Source organism: Plecotus auritus (genome assembly GCF_963455305.1).
Source record: "Plecotus auritus genome assembly, chromosome: 12".
In the NCBI taxonomy this organism is placed as follows: domain Eukaryota; kingdom Metazoa; phylum Chordata; class Mammalia; order Chiroptera; family Vespertilionidae; genus Plecotus; species Plecotus auritus.
The window spans coordinates 1,265,690-1,287,454 of NC_137778.1; the positions used below are offsets into that span (position 1 = coordinate 1,265,690).

At 59.8% G+C, this 21,765-nt stretch overlaps 1 protein-coding gene across 1 annotated transcript in view; it reads left to right on the plus strand.

The window, feature by feature from the left end:
- Positions 1-21,765, plus strand: part of DDR2 (discoidin domain receptor tyrosine kinase 2) — a 67,099-nt gene that overhangs the window by 11,845 nt on the left and 33,489 nt on the right. The window contains exon 2 of the mRNA XM_080648133.1: positions 16,383-16,483. Coding sequence (XP_080504259.1) covers positions 16,402-16,483 — 82 coding nt within the window. The 5' untranslated portion in view covers positions 16,383-16,401. The remainder of the gene's footprint in view (positions 1-16,382; positions 16,484-21,765) is intronic.

The window sequence follows — 21,765 nt, forward strand, 5'->3', positions numbered from 1 at the left end:
AGGACAGGCACGCCCGAGGGCAGTGGGGCCGTGTGAATTCGGGTCTGTGGTTGTGGTCAGAGCCGATGACGGGTCATTCATTGCTCAACAAATCTTCGGGGGGACACAGTGCACCCCAGCAGTGCTAGATGGTGAGGTGTACTCTGGGTGCAGCAGACGCCTCGTGGATTTGTAGGAATATGGCAGCCGAGACGGGCGGACACGTCATGATTTAAGCGCCTAAGAAAATATTTAGGGAAATGCAGTCGAGCTGCTTTGGGGTTCATATGACACACACCAGGCACGGGATGGATCCCTTTACGTGTATTCCTTGGCTCACGCGTGCCCAGAGGCTCTGTGACACAAGGCTGTGCAGGTGCTCTGGACTCCCCACCCGGGAGACGGACACATGTCTCCTGCAGGAGAAAAAACACAGCACAGAGTGGCCGATGCCCTGCCCTGGTCACCAGCAGGGGCGGGGGAGGGGGGCGGCTGAGAACCCAGGCGCCTGGCGTTGGGGTGGGGGACTGCACTGCTGGCTCGGGAGAGGAGGGGTGAGCGCAGGGGACAGGTGGCCAGTAAGCGGGGGTGGGGGAGGGGGTTCGGGGGGAGCGGTGACACACACAGGTGGGCCTGGCAGTGGCAGAGGGCGGGGGAGGGACTGCGGGGGGCAGCGGGGGAGGCACAATAACTACAGTTTTGAACAAAAAGAATTGAGATGAGATGACCCGAGACAGGAGAGGGAGAGGAGAATGTAAGAAAGCACCGAGTCCTCCCACAGGAAGGCCGAGCATTTCCACGGGGGTGTCACCAGGGGCCGTGGGCGAGGCGAGGAGAGAGCGGGGCGAGGCAGGCAGCGGGAGTGCAGAGCCGCCTCAGAGGGAGGACACGGAGGCGGTGCTGAGATGACAGGGAGAGGACCCAGGAGGGAGAGGCTCGGGAAGGGCATTAAAATGGGCACCACCTCAGCGACGCTCAGCTGTGACCATTCTCACTCGCGGAAATCGCTTGATGGCGCACTCACTCACCCGAACTGCTGCTGTCCTGGGCGGAAGGAACGAGGGGGTGGACACTTCCCAGGGGCGTGGGCATCACAGTCACCTTCCCTGATGGCCACGGTGCGTCCAGGGAGCCCGCCCTCCGACCGCGGCCTCCGCGCACCCACAGAAGCCGCTCAGGGTCTGCGCTCGGCCAGGCCAGGCTGTGGAGGCAGAGGCGGCAGCGGGCAGAGGCGGCCAGCGTCCCCGAGGCTCCCGCTTGGTGTTGGCCACATTTTCCTACCGCGTGCCATGGTCCTTCTGGCCTGTCCGTGAGGTTCGTCTCCAGTCCCCGGTCCTCGCGTCAGGCCCGCATCTATGAGCTTGTTTGTCCACCTCGGCCTCTCTGCCGGGTCCCGTTCTGGTTGTTTCTGGTCGTGTTTGCAAAGCCACCCGCAGCCTAGTGGCTGAACCCATGTGCGCCGCATGGCACATGCCATGCTGTCCTTCCACGCCCCCCAAACGGCAGGGATCTCTGTTATCTGCATGCATGTTATATGTACACACGTCATGACACACAGATTCCCGTACACTCTGTTTCTTAATTAACTGGCTTCATGTTTTGATGATGCTTCTAAGTGAGAAAGACTTACATAGGCAACTTCCTCCCCGTCGTGCGACAGCAGAGGTCCATTCCCAAGCTCTCCGGAGAGCAGCCTGCCCCACGCTGACCGTGAGCTTGACGTGCTCAACTCCCGGTCCTTCGCCCGGGGGGCGCGCTGACTGGCCCCACGGAGTCTGTCCCCCTGACACGGAGCCTCTCAGAGACTCAGACACGCTTGAGCTGGGCTTGTCGCTGGACGCTTGTGCGGGAGTTCTGGGCGCAGAGTGCCCGGACCCACTGGCCCCACGGCAGTGTCACCGTCACGCACGTCCCCTAGTGCCATCTTGCACGCCCTGTCGGCTCTGTAAGGAGAGATGAGGGCGTCCATTTTGGGGATGATACAATGAGCGCAAATGCACTTTCACGTTCTTGCCCTCAGAGAAAACTACTGCGTCCTTGCAGGCTTGGGGGCAGGAACCCCTCGGGGCGGCTTTGGGGGCTGGCATGTACCACGGGAGCCCTGCTCAGGAGGAGGCAGCCGGTCACGGCCATGACAGGCGGCCCCCAGCGAGCTCCTCTCACCGTGCAGACCCGGCTCCGGCTGGAGGAGAGCAGGCGCATCGGTGCTCAGGGGCGCGCGGGGACAACTCCCGTCAGAGTGTCTGGCTTTTGTTCCCCTTGTGGCTTCTGAAAGGGTGAGGAGGTGAGGCGACTCTAGATTCATGGAGTGTGTGCTTCATATTTGTGTAGGGCCAGCTATGCCTGCTATGTATCCATCTGTCTATCTATCTATCATCTATCATCTATCTGTTCAGCTATCATTCTATCACTATCATCTATCAATTGATCTATCTATCTTCTACCTATCTATCATCTATCTACCTATCATCTGTCTATCTATCTATCTATCTATCTATCTATCTATCATCTATCTATCATTCTATCACTATCATCTATTGATTGATCTATCTATCATCTATCTATGCTGCTCCTATTCAGTTACATACCTGACCCCACAGTGAATTATGAGTTTTTAGGGTGCACATATCAAGCATTGGTGGGGTGATGGGGGGCTGTTCTTGGGGGTGCGGAGGAGCTACATCCACGGTGGAGGTGAGCATTGGTCCGCATGCACGGCTTCTGACATGAAAAGCGTCCTGCTGACTCGGCAGGTGACTGGTTTGGAAAGTCTGATGGCCTGGCTCCCTGGCATCCATGTGCTGCGAGTGGAAAGAGGGCCGTTAAAGGCCCTTCGCTTTGGACGTGGGCCAAGTAGCTTTGATCCTGGGAACGCGGAGCTGGGGTCAGTGACCCGCGTGGACCAACGTATTTCTCCAGTGAGAGCCAGAGTGTGGTCTGCAGGTCAGGCGCCTCGGCCTTTCTCCGCCTGCGCTTGGTGCCTGGCTGCCCGGCCTCGCCAGGCCCGTGACCATGGCCGTGTTTACTGAGGCTCCCAGGCTGATGTCTTGCGAGGTGGACGGTGGTTCCGTGAGACGTGAACCCAGCAGCACATGCCCTGAGTTGGAGCTCGGAACCAAGGCTGCGTTGGCACCATAAGTCTGTGTGTTCCTTGATTTCAGTCTGTTTGTGGGAAGGCACTTATGCCCCATTTCTATGAGCAATTCGAGCTGTGTGTGGGGTCTGAATATGAGTCCATCTGTCGGGAGGCTCTGCCGTGACTCACACAGGAGGGCGTCCAGGGTGTGGCTGGCCTCAGTCATTGGAAAGCTGTCTGGGTTGAGCCACTGTGGCCCCAGGACACTGGCTGGAGAAGGTCCAGGAAAGCCGCGGGCCAGCGAGGAGGTGACGAAGGGTGCCCTTAGCCCTGCCCCCGCCCTGCCCGTGGTGCCGGTGGTACTGGTGGTGCTGGCAGGGGAACGGGCTTCTTCGCTCTCGTCAGTGGCTTGGTACCTGGTGCCTTTGTTGCCACTGAGGATGGAGGCCCAGCCCTGGGGTCTCCTCACAATGTCCTGCTGACACGTGCCGCTCTGTTGTGACTGGGGTTCCTGACTCAGCCCGGGGAGGCCGTGGTTCTGCGTGTCTTGGGCTGGCGTCAGCTGCCCTGGGGGTGGAGCTGTGGCTCTAAGCCAGTGGCAAGGTGTCCCTGCTCAGACATAGCGAGGGACACGTCAGCCGCACCTGCCGTGTGGCTGAACCGACATCCATGAGTCCATATGGATGTGCCGTGTGTGTGACGCTGTCCATTGAGCAGACCAGCCAAGGCACCAGGGCTGGTTTCGAGCTGTCGATGGTCGGTGGGATTTCTGGAGTGGGTCCTGCACTCACTGCCGCAGTCACTCCCAGATAGAGGCTGTTCCGACGGGGTGCAGGCCCACGGCCACCGTGTGGCGAGGGTGTCACGGGAGACAGGGCTCAGCCCTGTGGTCGACATGCCTACCCGAGAGCTGGGGACAGGAAAGACCTGAGGGTGGCCGCTGGAGATAGGCCACTGCAGGCAGGCTGGTTAGGGACATGGGGCCTGGGCGGCACAGCTGTGCATGTGGGGACACGGGACACGGGTGGCACAGCTGTGTGTGTGTGTGGGGACACGGGACACGGGCGGCACAGCTGTGTGTGTGTGTGGGGACACGGGGCACAGGCGGCACAGCTGTGTGTGTGTGTGTGTGGACACGGGACACGGGCGGCACAGCTGTGTGTGTGGGGACACGGGACACGGGCGGCACAGCTGTGTGTGTGTGGGGACACGGGACACGGGCGGCACAGCTGTGTGTGTGGGGACATGGGACACGGGCGGCACAGCTGTGTGTGTGGGGACACGGGACACGGGCGGCACAGCTGTGTGTGTGTGTGTGTGGGGAGGCAGGACACAGGTGGCACAGCTGTGTGTGTGTGTGGGGACACGGGACATGGGCGGCACAGCTGTGTGTGTGGGGGGGAACATGGGGGGCACAGCTGTGTGTGTGGGGACACGGGGCCTGGGCGGCACAGCTGTGTGTGTGTGGGGAGACAGGACACGGGCGGCACAGCTGTGTGTGTGTGGGGACACGGGACACGGGCGGCACAGCTGTGTGTGTGTTTGTGGGGAGGCAGGACACGAGCGGCACAGCTGTGTGTGTGGGGACACGGGGCATGGGCGGCACAGCTGTGTGTGTGTGGGGACACAGGACACGGGCAGCACAGCTGTGTGTGTGTGTGTGTGGAGGCAGGACATGGGCGGCACAGCTGTGTGTGTGTGGGGACACGGGACACGGGCGGCACAGCTGTGTGTGTGTGTGTGGGGACACGGGACACAGGCGGCACAGCTGTGTGTGTGGGGACACGGGACATGGGTGGCACAGCTGTGTGTGTGTGGGGACACGGGACACGGGCGGCACAGCTGTGTGTGTGTGGGGACACGGGACATGGGCGGCACAGCTGTGTGTGTGTGTGTGGGGACACAGGACACGGGCGGCACAGCTGTGTGTGTGTGGGGACACAGGGCACAGGCGGCACAGCTGTGTGTGTGTGGAGGCAGGACATGGGCGGCACAGCTGTGTGTGTGTGTGTGGGGACACAGGACACGGGCGGCACAGCTGTGTGTGTGTGTGTGGGGACACGGGGGGCACAGCTGTGTGTGTGGGGACACGGGGGGCACAGCTGTGTGTGTGGGGACATGGGACACGGGCTGCATAGCTGTGTGCGCCGGGCCTGTGGGTACCAGCACCTCCATCACCGAGTGGAAAAGGCTTCCGAGCGGGCTCCATGAAAGGTGTCTGGTGTGGGTGGGGTGAGTGTGCTTGGAGCGGAGCCCCCTCCTGGGGAGACTGGGAACCGGGGGCACAGAGAGGAAGCAGCCGGCCAACTCCCGTGGCCCCTCCTGGCCCCTCCTGGCCGCTCCGTGGGCTCGGCCGCGGGCGTGTTGTTTGGCTGGGACTCCTTCCCTTCGGTTTCCTTCTCCGGGGCCCGTTTCAGGGGCTCAGGGCCAAGCAGAGCCACTGGCCTGCATCCCGGCCTCCATGGCCACGCAAGGCGGGGTCTGAAAAGACACCGATCGGGGCCATTTGCTGGGCGCTTGCTGGGCGCCAGGCGAGCACCTTCCCAGGCCCAGCCGGAGTAGCAGCTGGCAGCCCACCCTCTGGGTTGGGGCCCAAACCACTGCCTTCAGGGAGGCCCTCCCCCCCTCCCCCTTCCCCCCTCTCTCGCCTTCTCTTCTCCCCCTCCCCCTCCCCCTCCCTCTCCCCCTCCTTTCTCCCTCCCTCCTCTCCTCTTCCCCAAGAGTCTGCAGCTGCCTGCCCTGCCTGCATGTCCCGACTTCTGGACCTGAGGCCCTGACTTAGCTGCCAATCTCCATGCCCTGTGGCTGGTCCCCAGCAGCCCCTGTGCCCTCTCCTTGCTCGCGGGCCCCACCCCGCCCTGGCTGCGCGGAACACAACTCCCGCCACCGTGGGGAGGGGGTGGGCGCACAGCCTTTGGAGGCTGCCCCTGGGCGAAGCACCTCCGCCTGCCCCTTGGGTGTGAGCCACAGAATCCGTGGACGGGGCTGCTGGTGGAGTGCTCCTCCTAGAAGATGTGGAGGTGGACGCAGCGTTTGGAAGAACTAGGAACCACCTCCCAGCAGCCGGGCGCCAAGCCCCAGCCCCACGCCTGGTTCTGCGCGGAGTCTGGACATGCCGCCCGTCCCCGCGGTGATGTCTGTGCTGAAAACCCAGGCTTCCGTGTGTCACGGAGCCGCTGGCTCTCACGGGGCTTGCCCACTCGTAGGCGCGTCGGCCATGAGACTGGCTGGAGGACTGTGCGACGTGACTGTCCCCGCCAAGCGTTGTCTCTCCGTGCCCGTGTCTGTTTGGCTCACTCAGAGCAGAAAACAAAAGCAGAACTCACTCCTGTGAGGTCATTTGTTTCCTTTCCACGTGAGTCACTTACTATTTCCACCGAGTTTGTCCACATGAAGGCCCGGGTTTGGTTTTACTGCTGGGCGCACATGAGGCTGAGACCAGTTCCACGTGACGTCCTCAGGAGGAGAAGTCTGCACCTGCGAATGCGCAGCGAACACTCAGAAAGGCCTCTTCCCCTACCGAGCGTCGGGGCTCCTCCACTCCGGTGCCGCGCCCGGCTGCGAGCCCAGCCATCTCCAGACAGCACGGCTGCTCCCGCGGCGGCCCCTGGACTGCACGGCCGCAGAGGGGGGTCCACCCTGGGGGACCGTGGCCTTGCTCTGAGCTGCTCACGAGGTTCTCGATGCTGGCCCTGCGGGCTCTCACCTGCGGGCTCTCACCTGCGGGCTCTCACCTGCGGGCACGGCTTTCTGTTTGCAGCCAGCTGGGCCCTCGCTGGATCTCAGCCATGGCGCCCTGGCTGCCCGAGACACAACTCCCGCCACCGTGGGGAGTGTGTCAGCCCCGAGCGGGGCCTCTCGCTGTGGCAGACGCTTGGCCTAGAGTCCCAGACCCATCTGGACACTCACATCTGTGCCACATTCCTCTCCAGGGACCCAGGTGCTGGGCATCATGTGGCCACTCCAGGGCCGTCCCAGAGGCTCACACCTGGGGACCGTTTGTCCTCGGGCAGTTGGGACCCTGGGGCTCCCGGACGATACGGAGACTCTGAGCCCTCGGTCGTCCTCCTGGCATTGCTGGCTGGGACCCCGGGTGCACGCAGGGCTCCCCGCAGAGGCTGAGCCGTGTGGCCGGCAGTCACCCATTGAAAGTACATTGAATACGTGTACCACGTGGGTTGAATACACATTCTCTCCAAAGTGTTAGAAGCACTGGGAGCCCAGGACTCACGTTGGGTCGGGTGTGTGACAGCCGTTGGAAGGCGTGCTCCTGAGAAAATGCAGCTCCGAGGACTTAGCCAGAGGCCGCGGCCCCACTGTCAGGGCAGGACAGCGTCCTCGCCTCACACTGCGGTGTGAGCAGGGGAGGGAGCTGGATGGCGGGCCTTAAGCCATGTTCCTCCCCGGGTTCTGTCTCCCACGCATTTGCCAGGAAATGAGGCGGGACACGCGCTGGACAGCATCAGCTCCCGCTCCTGCTCGTCTCAGGACGGACGCCGAGGCAGATCAGGGCTGGGGGTCAGGCCCTGGGAGGGCGCGGACAGAGGCAGCCTCCCTGGACGGAGGTAGACACCTGAGCAGCGGGCTTCATGCCTGACCCCAGGAGACCTCGTTCTTGCAGCTGCACAGGGCTGGCTGCAGTGTTTTGGGAAGGCGATCCGTTTTGCCCTCCAGCTCTGACTTCCGGGGGAGCTGAGCGCCGCCCTGAGCAGGGTCGCTGCAGAGAGAGCGCTGTCCTCACCTGCCACGTGGCCACTGAGTCCGGCCAGACGACGCGCGCAGGGAACGCAAGGCGGCGTGGCCGCTGTGTCAGCACGCCGACTGGGGGTCGCGGGGGCGCCCGTTGTGTTCCTCCCGCAGCACAGCCCCGCCTCCGGCCTCACTGCTCGCCGCTGGCTCGCTCGGCCTATCCAGGCTCTGTGGGTCGTGGCCCTCCCTCCTTCCTGGTGGGTCAGTCTTTCCCTTTTCCTGTGGGCTGCCTGCCTCTCCCATCAGCTGCAGCAAACACAGACTCTCAGGCCCCTGTTCCCTCCAGCTGGGAAGCCTCACGGACCAGTGAGCCCACGAGGCCCCCGCACATAGAGCCATAGTCCCTGGCGTGTGGCCATGCCCCCCAAGCGATTCATGTGCGGCCCCCGCCCAGCTCCCGCGCCCGCGCCCGTGCCCGCTGCTCTCGGAGTGTGTAGTTTATGGGGCTACAAAGTAGCTGCTTTGACGTGCACTTTCAATGTTGCCTCCTAACCCGTCAGCCTCACGCCTCCCATCCTCTCACTCGCGACCGTACTCTGTTCTCTGCTGCGGGTTTTAGTCAGAGGACGCCACTGCTCGTGGTCCGGAGGGCAGGGCCCTGCAGGCTCTGCAGCGGACGGGGGTCCCAGGGCAGTGTCGGGTGCTGCACGGTCCCACCCTCAGAGGAGCAGCCGCGCAGAGGCTGTTTCCACCGAGCATTCAGCCGGCAGAGAAAGGGACGTAGGGTGGCGTCTCTGATCTATAGTGTGTGCGTGCATCGTGTGTGCACGTGTGCATGTATCGTGTGTGCATGTGTGCGTGCACGTATGCGCATACACGCGCATGTTTGGGTGTGCACATGTGAGTGTGGTGTGTGCCTGCACTGTGCACATGTGTGTGCACATGTGTGCACACATCTTTTCCTCTTTGCCACCTATCACGTTGCTGGCGTGCAGAAGGTCAGTGGCTGCTGGCTGCCGTGTGTGTATAGCCTTCGCTCCTTTGGAAAGTAGGCATGTGTTTAGGGGAAGAGACGAGTGAGGCCTGAGGGATGGAGCTGGGGAGTGGGGCTTCGGGGTGTCTGTGAAGGTGGTTCCAATATGTAAAGCATCAATGCTGGGTGCCGCGGTCCCTGCAGCGGGCGTCCGGCCCAGTCCCTGGTCGCAGTGTGTTTGTAATGTGCTAATACAGGCAGCACCATGCAAGTGGGTAAAAATGGAACAAGACTGAGTCGTATGAAAAAATTAGCTTCCGGTCCATGGTAGAAGGTGATTGACACGGTGAGGAGCTGGGCGGGGGGGCGGTGAGATTGCTTGCTCGTGGTCCCCGTGGGAGGGTGGTGGTGTGAGTGCGGAAGGGACCAGGTGGAAAATGAATGGTTCTGACCACCAGCCATGCCACGGGTGGCGGACTTGCCCCACAGCCACAGTCCACTTGAGTTCCTTCCTGAGACCGAGGTGGCGGCAGCGGAAGGGAACAGAGTCTGCGCACCTGCCGGCCGTCGACTCCGCTCCTCTTTCCGCTCGGTGGCAGGGGCGGCCCGAGGCGCTCACAGCATGAGTCCCAACAGGCCCGGGGGCTGGGGACCAGGTGTCCCAGGTGTTCCGGCCCCAGTGTTCACGTCCCTCCTCCCAGCCCCAGCCTTGCCCACGTCTCCAGCTCCCCAAACCTCCTCCGACCCCCTGGGAGCTGCTGGGGTCCCTGTGAGATTGTGACACCGTCTGCCACGGTCTGGACGCCAGATGGGCGTCCCCACAGTTACTGCTGAGGAGGGTCCTGCACTGACTTCAGACCTTCCTGCCTTTGTCCTGGTGCATGTGTGTGCGTGAGCATGTGGGTGTGTGCATGTGTGTTCATGTGTACATGTCTGACAAACATTGTGATCGGGAAGGAACTGAGAGCTGGGGAAGGGTCGCCCATGTGTTGCTGTTAAACCCACAATATTGTCACGTCTCTGCCACTGCCTTCCCTGGCAGAGGCACCTCGGAGGGGCATTTCCGAATCTGCGGGGTCCAGGGTGCTGAGCACGGGAGCTAGGTTTGTGGGGGCAGCACGGGCCTGCTTCTCATCTGTGGGGCCCCTTCACCCAGAGTCACACTCCAGGGATGTCTGCGGAGGCCCCCAAGCTGTCAGGGCCGTTCCCAGAGTGTGAGGGCCCCGGGGGCTCTGCGGGGGAGCCGAACAGCACAGATGCTGCTTCCAGTTGCCTTGTGGGGGCAGCAGGTGCCCTGAGACTCGCCGGCCACGGGGAAGCCCGAGGGAGACTGTCCCCTCCACATTGCCCACGGCTCCATCCCAACGGAGTGCGGGTGCCTCCCAGGCCCGGGACTGGCCTCCTTCTCATGAGGCCTTTGGCTGGACTCCTCGGCCTGTCCGTGTCCCAGGGGTGAGGACAGGTTCCTGCAGCCTGGGGCATGGGCCTGCCCTCTCTGCTGGTCCAATCACTGCAGCTGGGCCTCTGTCCCGGAGTGACCTGGCCCTCCCTGACAGGCCCAGTGCGTGGCCACAGCGACATTCCCTCCTGATGCAGTGTGTGGCCACAGCGACATTCCCTCCCAGGCAGTGTGTGGCCACAGCGACATTCCCTCCCAGGCAGCGTGTGGCCACAGCGACATTCCCTCCCAGGCAGTGTGTGGCCACAGCGACATTCCCTCCCAGGCAGTGTGTGGCCACAGCGACATTCCCTCCCAGGCAGCGTGTGGCCACAGCGACATTCCCTCCCAGGCAGTGTGTGGCCACAGCGACATTCCCTCCCAGGCAGTGTGTGGCCACAGCGACATTCCCTTCCAGGCAGCGCGTGGCCACAGCGACATTCCCTCCCAGGCAGTGTGTGGCCACAGCGACATTCCCTCCCAGGCAGTGTGTGGCCACAGCGACATTCCCTCCCAGGCAGTGTGTGGCCACAGCGACAGTCCCTCCCGATGCAGTGTGTGGCCACAGCGACATTCCCTCCCATGCAGTGTGTGGCCATGCGACGCTCACTCCAGTGCGGCCAGGGGCTACTGCAGGGCCGGCGTGGCTTCTCCTCCTCTGGGGCCTGGGCGGGCCGTGCAAGGAGCCGGGCAGCCACGGGCTTTGTGCTGTCGCATGGAAGCCACGGGACTCTCGTTGAGGCGCAGGGCAGCCTGGGCCGTGGGCGGGCCGTCTTCGGGACAGGCAGTGGCCTGGCGCTGAGCCCGGCAGTTTGGAAGCAAGGCCAGTGGATCATGGCGCCAGGGAGGAGTGGACCCGGGGTGCTCCATGCCCACCTCTCCAACCAACAAGGGCACCCAGCCGTCAAGGGCCGCGGGCCTGCTGCTTCAGGCACAGCCTGGCGAGTGCGGCGGGCCAGCATTCGGTCTGCGTGGTGCCACCCCCAGTGCTGAGGTGCCCACCTCTCCTCCCACTTGCTTGCGACCCCGGGAGGCTGACCCGACCGTGTGTGTAATTTTATATCCTCACTAAGGGGGCCTTCCAGCTTGTCCGAGTCCAAGGCCACCAGCCCTCCGTCACGCAGACCCTCCCTGCCCTGCGCTGCCCTGGGCCCCGCTCGGCCATGTGCGGGCACCTGGTGGCTTCAAGGCCCAGGCGGCACCCGCTCCCTGTCCCCTGCCCTCCCGCCCTCACAGCACCGTGCTGCCGGCTCACCGTAGCTGCGGCCCTTCCTTGGTGCCCGCCCCTCCTCCCCCCTACCCCCCCGCCCCGTTTGGTTTCACCGGTGACACCGTTCCCTGCTCCCACCCACATCGCAGGGTGTCTGTAGGAAGTGCTCTCCACTGGCGCCTCAGACGAGGGGGGACTGTCGGTGGCCCTGCGTCCACTGGCGCCTCAGACGAGGGGGGACTGTCGGTGGCCCTGCGTCCACTGGCGCCTCAGACGAGGGGGGACTGTCGGTGGCCCCGGCACTGGGCGAGCACTCGCCTTCAGGAGGCCCAAGCGGGTCACATGAAGGTCTCTGTGGGCCTCCTGCGGGGACAGAAAGCAGGGCCCCTCTCCCTGAGGCTCTGGCGGGTTCGTGTGTCTCGGTGACAGAGACATCGCCAGGCCCCCGAGTGGCTCCGAGCCCCTACGGACGAGGCCTGTGCCAAGTAGCCAGCAGCCTGAGGGCCAGCGCCTACGGGGTCACACGCCCCCACATGGAGCCTGAGGGCCATGCTGTCTGGGCCTCAGCTGGCTTCCTGGGCGCCTGCCCTCAGATGAAAGTGGGGTGTGGGGTGGGGGGTGTGGGGGGGCGCGCACTGCCTCTGGGAGGCCCAGCCGTGGCAGCACCTGCTGTGAGCCTATCGCAGAGGCGATGCTCGGCTGTGCCTGTGTTCCGGGGGGCGGGGGGGGTGGGGGGTGGGGCTGGTTCCAATTCTCGGGCTCGACGGCAGTGTCAAGAGTGTGCACCCGCCTGAAAGCCACCCCAGGTGTCCAGGGAATTTCACTCTGGCTTAAAGAAGCCATTACCGAGACGAACAGGCCTAAGGAGGGAGGCGTGCTGAGGCCACAGGCAGGCGGGAGGCGGGAGGCGGGGACAGGCCTGCCACCTCTGACCGGGCTGCCTGGAGAGACCACCTGCCTCTGGCCCCTGCCTTCCTCACCTTGGACGAGACAGGACTGAGAAAGACGGGCTCTCGGGTCCGTCCGAACTCCCGTGGTGGCGGCTCTATGACCTTGAGGACGGGCATCCCTCCTTCATCGCCAAACACGCTGACCGCAGCCCCTCCTGCTGACCTTCCCGGCTCCGTGGGGACGCCGCCCAGGTGCCCGGGGTCTGTAGGGCCAGGAGGAGTGATGGGCAGGTGGGCAGGGCTCAGGGGCAGGATGACAGTCCAGGGACGGAGCAAAGTATTCAGGAAGGAGCCAGGATGCTGGCCCAGCGAGGCTCAGTGGCTGTCCGGGGTCTCAGCCCAGGGACACGGGACTGCAGCGCAGGCAGCAGATCACTCTGCTTGAAAAAGGCCCCTGCCTCTGTCCTCCCCTCGTCCCACTCATCAGAGAGGGCGTTAAGTGTGACCCCTCTGCTTCCATGTGGACAGCATGACAGGCAGAGGGCATCACCCAGGCGTGGTCTGTGCCCACTGCCTGAGGGGCGTGCTGGTGATGATGCCCGGCGGCACGGGAGACTGGGAGCTCTTGCCCCCTCTGCCTCAGATAAGCTCTAGTTGTCTGCATCTTACAGATGAGAGAGCGAGACAGAGGGAAGCACAAGGCAGGGGGGGCTGGCTGCTCCGTCCCCTCTGAGCAGTGAGGGTCACCTCAGGTCACCAGGCACGTGCAGCGTGGACACCTAGGGAGGGGCCGGGCCTCCCAGGGAGAGCTGGGAGTGAGGAGACCTCATCACACACTTGAAAAGCAAGAAAAACCGTGAGGATGTTGGGGCAGCTATGGGACATGTGCATGGGTGTTTGCACATGTGTGTGCACGTGTGTGCGTGTGTGTGTTTGGGGGCTATCTCCTGCCAAAACCGGGCCCACATCTGCACACTTGTTTGCTGAGTATTAATTCCTCCCCGCGTCCTCTTCCCCTTTGTTGAATCTGAAATGAAAATGACTCAGCAGAAAGGAAAGCCACACCCTGATGCCCTGAGTGAGAATATGCTTGGTTCCCCCACCAAGCCCTCGTCACCATGGCGCACGGGCCGGGGCTCTGCTTCTGACCCTGTCTGTTACCTCAGCCCTTCCCATGGCCTCTCGAGGCCCGCCCTTCCTGCAGGGAGGCCATCTGTGGAGGTGGAGGTCCCACTGGGGCCACGCGACCTTCCTGGAGGGCAGGCCCTTCCTCTCTGGCCCCGCCACGGGCTCGGGAGAAGGGTCCTGCGGGGGGTTGGTGACTGGTTTTCAGATCTGGGGAGACCAGCGGCTGCCATGCTGGTACGCCTGCTCTGGGAGGATAACCTGGGTTAGGGCACGCTCCTGCCGGAAGGTCCTGGGAGGGTTTGCTGTTCGAAGGCACCCGCCCTGGTCCTTTGGGAAAGTTGAGAATTGTCCGTTGCGGGGGGACTCCCTGATGGGGGGGCGGGGTGAGCAGACGGAGCATGTGTGCACTCTGGATGCGACGTGAAATGCGCTGCGTGGAAGCTTGTCACCTGAGGACTGAGGGCCGGCCGTGGGGGGTTCGGCTGTTTCCTGGTTCAGCTTCAGAGGAAAAGACGGTTGTTCATATTCAGACTTCGGGGAGAAAGAGCGCTGTGCCTGGGGGATTGCTCCAGGGGTGTGAGGCCACTGAGGCGCCGGGGCTCCCCTTCTGTTAGGACAAAGGCCCCCAGGATCCGCTCCCCTGCCCACCGCTCCCCATGCTGTGTCCGAGTGGACCCGGTGCTGCGTCTGCAAATAAATGAAGTTACTCTGACAGCTACGCCTCGAACGCACTTCCCTGTACATCTAAATCTCCACTCTCCATCACCACCCATCCAGCCACCATCTACCCATCTGTCTAAATACCCAGCTGCCATCCATCATCTCTCTGTTGCCAGCTATAATCCACCCATCTGCCACTTTCATCTTCCTGTGATCCATCTCCCTACCAGTCCTCAGTCACCTCGCTCGCTCTACGCACACTCACTGCCGCCATGACGCACAGACACCAACTGTTTGGAGACAGACGGCCGGGGTTCCCCAGGCTCCCAGAGCATCGCCCCATTGCCCCCCGTCCCCCGCCGCCGTGTCCCAGGGGTGGGAGCTCACTAAGAGAAATCTTCCCAGGTTTTGCTATTTACAAAATATTGCACCAACAGTGCTCCAGGGTTCCCCTCTCTCCACACCCTTGCCTACATGTGCTTTTATTTGTATATTTTTGAACAATAGCCGTCCGGACAGGTCTGAGGCCGTTTCTTGTGGTTTGGACTTGCATTTCCTGATGATTAGCGATGCTGATGCTGAGCATCTAGAATTATCTGTTGGCCATTTCTGGCTTCTTTGGAGAAATGTCTGTTTAACTCCTCAGCCTATTTCACTCGGGTCGTTTATTTTCATTTTCGGCGGTTGGGTTGTGGACGCTTTCACGTGCTCTGGGAATTCATCTCCGGCAGACGTTTGGTTCCCAGAGGTTTGCTCCCGTCTCAGAGGCCGCTTTTCGGCCTGCTGGCGGCTCCTTTGCGGCAGAAGCTTTTGGTTTGCTGGGCCCTCCCACTTGTTTGTTTTTGTTGCCTGTACGTTTGCTGTGACATCTATCCAGTCAGTGCCAAGACCACTGCCATGAGCTGTTCCCTGTTTCCTTCTCAAAGGCTTACAGTTTCCGGCTCCCGTTCTGAGTCGCGTCCGCGTGGAGCAGGGCCCGGCCAGCCGCCCGCGCCGGCGCGGCGTTCTCAGCACCCTCGGCCGAGGAGCCCGGCCTTTCCTCGGCGTCCCTGGGAAGATCACTGGGCCACGGCCTCGATGGAAACATTAGGAAGATCCTAACAAATAAAAATAAAACAAAACCACCAGGTGACCCAGCCATCCTTCTGCTGGGCATTTGTCCAAAAGGACAGCAACGAGGGCCTGAGGGCGGCTGGCACACGCATGTCCCCGCAGAGCTACTCACAAAGCCACGCTGTGAGTAGCGATGAATGAGCAAGGGCCATGTGTGTGTCCACGCAGCGGAACACTGTTTAGCCTTAAAGAAGGACAGTCTGCAAGGCCCGCGGGTGGACCTCGTGGACCTTACGACACGAGCCAGTCAGAGACTAGCACCGCTCGCTGCCTGCTGTTGGTCTCCGACACCACCAGCTCCCGGAAGGAGAGTGGTTGCCAGGTGGTTGCCAGGTGCCGAGGAGACAGCAAGATCCTAGAGCTGATGTCCACGTTGTGCATATGGTCCCATCTTTGGCCGTTGGGAATCTTTCCTTGGTTTCTGGGTCCCTTTGACCCCCCCCCCCCCACCATTTTGTGGGTGTAGCTTCCTCAACTTCCGACACGGGAAGTGTTCAGGCTCGTCTTGTCCGTCTCCTGCCCCCGTCCCAGAGCCGCCCCGGCCCAGGCACCCTGCTGCCTGTGGGGGCGATGGTGTTAGACACAAGGTCTGCATGGGGAGTTTGCTCATTGCTACTGGGGTGCCATTGCTCCTCAACCCTGTCAGCTGACAAAGCGAGGAGACGTCTGTGTGCGTACTACCCGCATGCATACACGTCCACAAATACTTCATTAAGGTGGACGTGGTTCGTGCTGATGCCTCTGCTCCGATTCCTCACCTCTGGGTCATTCTGGGGGAACATGCAATTCCCAAGCACGGCCCCAGAGCCACCGAGTCAGGGCAGGGTTGGCCTTACATTGTTTCAAAGGCAGACAATGAACATCCTGGAATATATTTTTTGGTTTAATGTTGGCATTAGTATCAGAATTATGAAAGTATTGTAAGTGTGAGTTTTACTGTTTCATCACTCACCATTTGGGTAAGTATTAATCTTAGGGCGACTTTGTTTCCTGCCTGTAGTATGAGCATTCCAATCCCATGAGCGTGTGAACTAACAGTGTGAAAGTCTCACATTATGTGACTATTGCGTGTCCATTCAGCTCTCAGGGCCTGTGGTTTGAAGCTCTAAGTACAGAAACCAACGCTGTGGGAGCATGAGCCTCGGGCACGTGTGCCCTCGTGTTGGCACGCCTCACTCACAGCTCTCCTTCTCTCTCCCGTGCCCCGCCCGTGGGCTGCGCTGCAGGTCCCTCGCTGCCTCTGAGATGGCCCCGGCCCCCAGGATGCCCTCGGTGCTGCTCCTGTTGCTGCCCATCTTGAGTTCTGCAAGAGCTCAGGTCAACCCAGGTAACAGCGTCGTTCAGCTGGGCCCGACAGGCCGGCCGACGGGGCAGGGGTGGGGGGGTCACAGCAGGAGCAGAGGGGAACCCACTCCCCACTGGGGAGAAGCACGGGGCAACCTATCAGAGTGGGGGTGGGGCCGCAGCCACGTGCTCTGCACCTGTAGAGCAGGAGGCACTGGCCGGCTCAGGCCTACGTTTTTCCTGGGGGATCTGCGGCAGGTCCTCCTTCCTGCACGTGTGGCGTGCTCAGAAAGAAACGTCTCAGGAGGAAGCTTTTAGGCCCCCCGTGTTTTTATTACATATATTTTAAACTTACATTGACATAGACAATGGTATCACCTGTCTGTTACCACGGTGATGCTGCCTGGCCACCTGGGCAGGGGGTGACAGTCGGGCCTGGATGGACCGTTCTCCGAGTTCCTCTTGAGCATTGAACCTGGGGCCAGCTGGTACTGTCCGTCTCCGTGGCCTGGCTCTGAGGACCAGGATGCGGGCTGTGCCCCGCAGCTGGTGTGGGTGGATTGCAGTGGAATGACTTGGCGGCCAGAGCAGACGCGGGAAAGTGTGGCATCGCCTCGGCCAGCCTGTCATGGGCCCGGCCCGGGGTCAGAGGGCCAGGACACGGAAACCACTCGGGGGTGTGAAGGATCGGGGCTGTGTCTGCATTGGCCGCCGATGCAAACCTAGGAAAGCACACATGCCAGGTGCTCCCACGATGGACTCGGCCCGCGCGCCGGGCCCTCAGCCCCAGGTCAGGAAGCGGCGCCACGCCCGCGCCCACGGCCCGCGCCTCCTCGCGGCGGGTGAGTTTTGCTGGCTGTGCACCTCCGTCAGTGCCTCAGTGCGCGGAAGTGCGCGTGCGCCTGGCTCTTCCGTCTGAGGTGTCTGACGTCGCCGTGCTGCGAGCAGTGGAGCCTGTCATGCCGCGTCGTGTTGAGTATCGTGTGTCCGGTCCACGTGGTGGGACAGGGCATTCCGGTTCGGCTGTTACACGTGACGCTCCTGTGACCGTGCCGTGCAGGCCTTCCGTGGGCGTGTGCGCTCAGTTCTCTTGGGTGTGGCCTAAGAGCGGAATTTCTGGGTTTTGTGTCACCCGTGACCGTTTTGGCACACTGCCGTGGGGTTTTCCCAGACGCCTTTGCCGGTTCGCCAGCCCCGCAGCGTGAGGCTTCTGCTCCGTCTGCACTAGGACGTGAGAGCGTTTTCATTTTCTTTCCTTTTTTTGAATTTATTGGGGTGACACTGGTTAAAAAAACCACACAGGTTTCAGGTGCACAATTCCACAACACACCATCTGTCCACTGTACTGTGTGTTCACCGCCCTAGTCAAATCTCTGCCACCACCACTTACCCCTGTGCCCCCCTCCCCCGCCCCTCTCTCCTCCAGAGCGCATTTTTACGTTGTTCCCCTCACGTAGCACCAGGGTCACTTGTGAGCATGCTCACCCTTTCTCCTCGCAGAAATCCCACTTCCATGGGACGGGCTTTGTGCCGCCAGGAGGGGTCATCGACACACCTTACACTCACAGACTGGCTGTGCTGCGGACAGCCCACTGTGGGCCTCAGGTCTGAGCGTGGACGCCGTCCTCTCCTGTCCTGTTCCCACCCGTGGGGTTGGGTGGCTCCTGCCGCACAGACAAGCCTGCTGTTGTCATTGTGTCGTTGTTCCTGCTCTGATCTCCAGGAAGAGCCACTGTGAGTGACAGAGGCACAGTGCTTGCCCCTGGGTACACTCACGAGACGGCGGGCATGAGGCTTGCACAGCTGCAGCGAAGGAGCAGCCTCCGGTCAGAGGCCCGGCTGCGGCGGGAGCAGGAGCGTAACCCTGCAGCGTTTCCCGTTTCTAACGAATGATCTGTACAGGACACGAAATATCTCTGTGTGTTGTGTGTGTATGTGTGTGCATGTGTGTGCATGTGTATGTATGTTTTGTGAGCGCATGCATGTATATTTGTGTGTGCACATTTGTAGGTACATGTGTGGTGTGCATTTGTATGTCCACAAGTGTGTGTGTGCGTGTGCATGCGCTTGTGTGTGTAGACTTGACGTGGCCTGAGCAGAGCCCTGGGAAGGAGAGACCTCCTGGTTGAATTTCTCTCCTGTGAGTGATGCGAGACGTGCGTGTTGGCTCTTTGTGTGTGTGCTGCTGGCCTCGTCTGCCCTGAGGGTGCTCCGGTGTCCGTCCTGCCAGTGAAAGGATCGCTCCATGGAACAACGGAAATGCATCTGCCCCTTCAGCACCCTTGACTGTGCCAAATAGAAAAGCGAGAATGCCCCGTCCCAGGAGAGGGTGACTGGCAGTCCTGAGCCCTTACTGCATTGCCGGAGCCATCAGCAGCTGTGCTTCTCCCACACCTCCTGAGGCAGGTCAGCATGATCCCGAGTCCCGGAGGAGGACTTGGGCCCCGGTCCACTAGGCAGCTCGCTCGGTGCGACGGGCGAAGTGCAGAGCTGGGCCGCACCGCCTCCAGCCAGCGCCTCCCTGACCTCTGTGCTTCACCTCCTGCAGCTCCCAGCACGGGCTCCAGTGTCTTCGTGCTGAGAGGTGGAGGGTGAGAGGGAGCGAGAGATGAGGGGCCTGGCGAGGTCAGGCGAGCAAAGGAAAGGAGAGCAACTGAGCTAGAACACGTCCCAGAGGCACCAACAGGAAGTGAAGGTGGGTGGCTGTCGCGAGGGGCACCAGGCAAAGGCAACGCGGTGTGGCACCTGAAGCAGGAGCCGCCTGGTTTTTGGATCCTCAGCAGGTGATGGGAGTGCCTGGTCAATAGCTTTGTCTTCACCCGTGATAACAAAATGCTCCACCATGTTCTCCCTCCCAGGATGCAGGTTCCATTATTTTTTAAAATTAGAGTCTTTATTTTATTTTTAAAATTTTCAATAGATTTATACCCCTTCTGCCATCCCTCACACCCTCCACCTCCGGCCACTGACCATCGGTTCTGTTTCTATGAGCTTAGTGTTTTGTGGTGGTGTTTTTTTTAGATTGCACATTTAAGAGAAATCATATGGTATTTGTCTTTCTCTGACTCCTTTCATTTAGCATAATACCCACTAGGTCCATCCATGCTGTCACAGATTGTTAGATTTCCTCCTCTCTATGGTCTTGTAGCATTCCAATGTGTAAACGTACCACAGGTTTTCAATCCAGTCACCTATTGGTTGGCATTAGGTTGCTTCCTTCTTGTTGCTACTGTAAGTGTCGCTGCATTAAATCTGTAGATGGCTTTGGGTAGTACAAATATTTAAATAATATTGATTTTCTCACTCCACGAGCATGGGATATCTTTCCATTTCTTTTTTTAAATAAATCTTTATTGTTCAGATTATTACAGGTGTTCCTCTTTTTTCCCCCATGGCTCCCCTCCACCTGATTCCCCACCCCACCCCATGCCCTTACCCCCCGCCACTGTCTTCATCCATAGGTGTAAGATTTTTGTCCACTCTCTTCCCGCACCCCTCACACCCCCTTCCCCCTGAGAATTGTCAGTCCACTCCCTTTCTATGTCCCTGATTCTATTATATTCTCCAGTCCATTCTGTTCTTCAGATTTTTTATTCACTTGATTTTTAGATTCACTTGTTGGTAGGTATGTATTTGATGTCATTTTGTTGTTCATAATTTTTATCTTTACCTTTTTCTTCTTCTTCCTCTTCTTAAAGAATACCCTTCAGCATTTCATGTACTCCTGGTTTGGTGGTGATGAACTCCTTTAGCTTTTTCTTATCTGTGAAGCTCTTTATCTGCCCTTCAATTCTGAATGATAGCTTTGCTGGGTAGAGTAATCTTGATTGTAGGTTCTTGCTGTTCATCACTTTGAATATTTCTTGCCACTCCCTTCTGGCCTGCATAGTTTCTGCTGAGAAATCAGCTGACAGTCGTATGGGTGCTCCCTTGTAGGTAACTAACCGTTTTTCTCTTGCTGCTTTCAAGATCCTCTCTTTGTCTTTTTCCCTTGGCATTTTAATTATGATGTGTCTAGGTGTGGTCCTCTTTGGATTCCTCTTGTATGGGGTTCTGTGCGCTTGCTGAACTTGTAAGTCTATTTCTTTCACCAGGTAGGAAAAGTTTTCTGTCATTATTTCTTCTAATAGGTTTTCAATATTTTGCTCTCTCTCTTCTTCTGGCACCCCAAAAATTCAGATGTTAGTACGCTTAAAGTTGTCCCAGAGGCTCCTTACACTATCTTCAACTTTTTGGATTCTTTTTTCTTTTTGTTTTTCTGGTTTGGTGTTTTTTGTTTCCTCATATTTCAGATCTTTGGTTTGATTCTTGGGGTATGTTGATCTACAGTTGAGTTTCTGTATATTCTTTATTTTAGACAGTGTATGCTTAATTTCTGACTAGTCCTTTTCCATTTTTTTGGCATTCTCATTAAGATCCTTAAAGGTCTCACTGAGTTCCTCAGAGGTTTTTAGAAGATTCTTGAGTAACCTTATAAATGTGGTTCTGAACTCTATGTCGTCCAGTAGTTTGCTTTCCTCCATTTCTTTCATTCGTGACATGTTTCTTTGTCTCCGCATTTTGCTGCTTCCTATGTTGATGGAGTGGCTTTGTGTGGTAGGTGACCTATAGGGGCCAGTAGCTCAGCCTCCCCAATCACCTGAGGTGGACGCCTTTGGTACACCCCTTTGTGGGCTGAGTGCAAAGTCTTGGTGTAGTTAAGCCTTGATTGCTGTTGGTACACTGGGAGGAATTGACCTCCAGGCCAATTGGCTGTGAGGACCCGCTGTGTCTATAATGGAAGAACTGCTGCACTGGAGACACGCTTATGGTGCAGGACTTGTTTCAGTGGGGCTTTGGTGCTCACTGAGTCTGCCTCTTGAATGTGTCACTTATGGATGTGAGGAGTTGAAATCTGGTGTCTCACACTGACCACTAGGTACACTGGCTTCTGGCTCTCCATTGGGGTGCAGGTCAGCTACTGTCTGAGGCCACCCAGCAGGAGGTACAGGAGAACTACAGTTTTCTCCTCTTTACTTGGGGTTTGGAGGTTTTGGAGCTGTCTGACCCAGGCTGCAAGTTTGCTAGGTTAAGCTGCGATAGGGCAGGCCATTCATATGCTAAAGCCACTGCTTGGAGCTTGGGTGGGTTTGTAGGTTGTGTGGGGCAGGGTCTCAGGGCGTCAGTAGGCTAGAGTGTGGCAAACAGCAATGGCTGCCAGTTAGCTGGCTTTGTGTCTCCGACCGCGTCCCCGCGTCCCGTGCCCCAGCGCAGTAAACAAGTATTCCTGCGTGCAGCTCTGCAATCAAGCCTCCCTCACTTTCTGACCTGATGGCAGACAGTCCA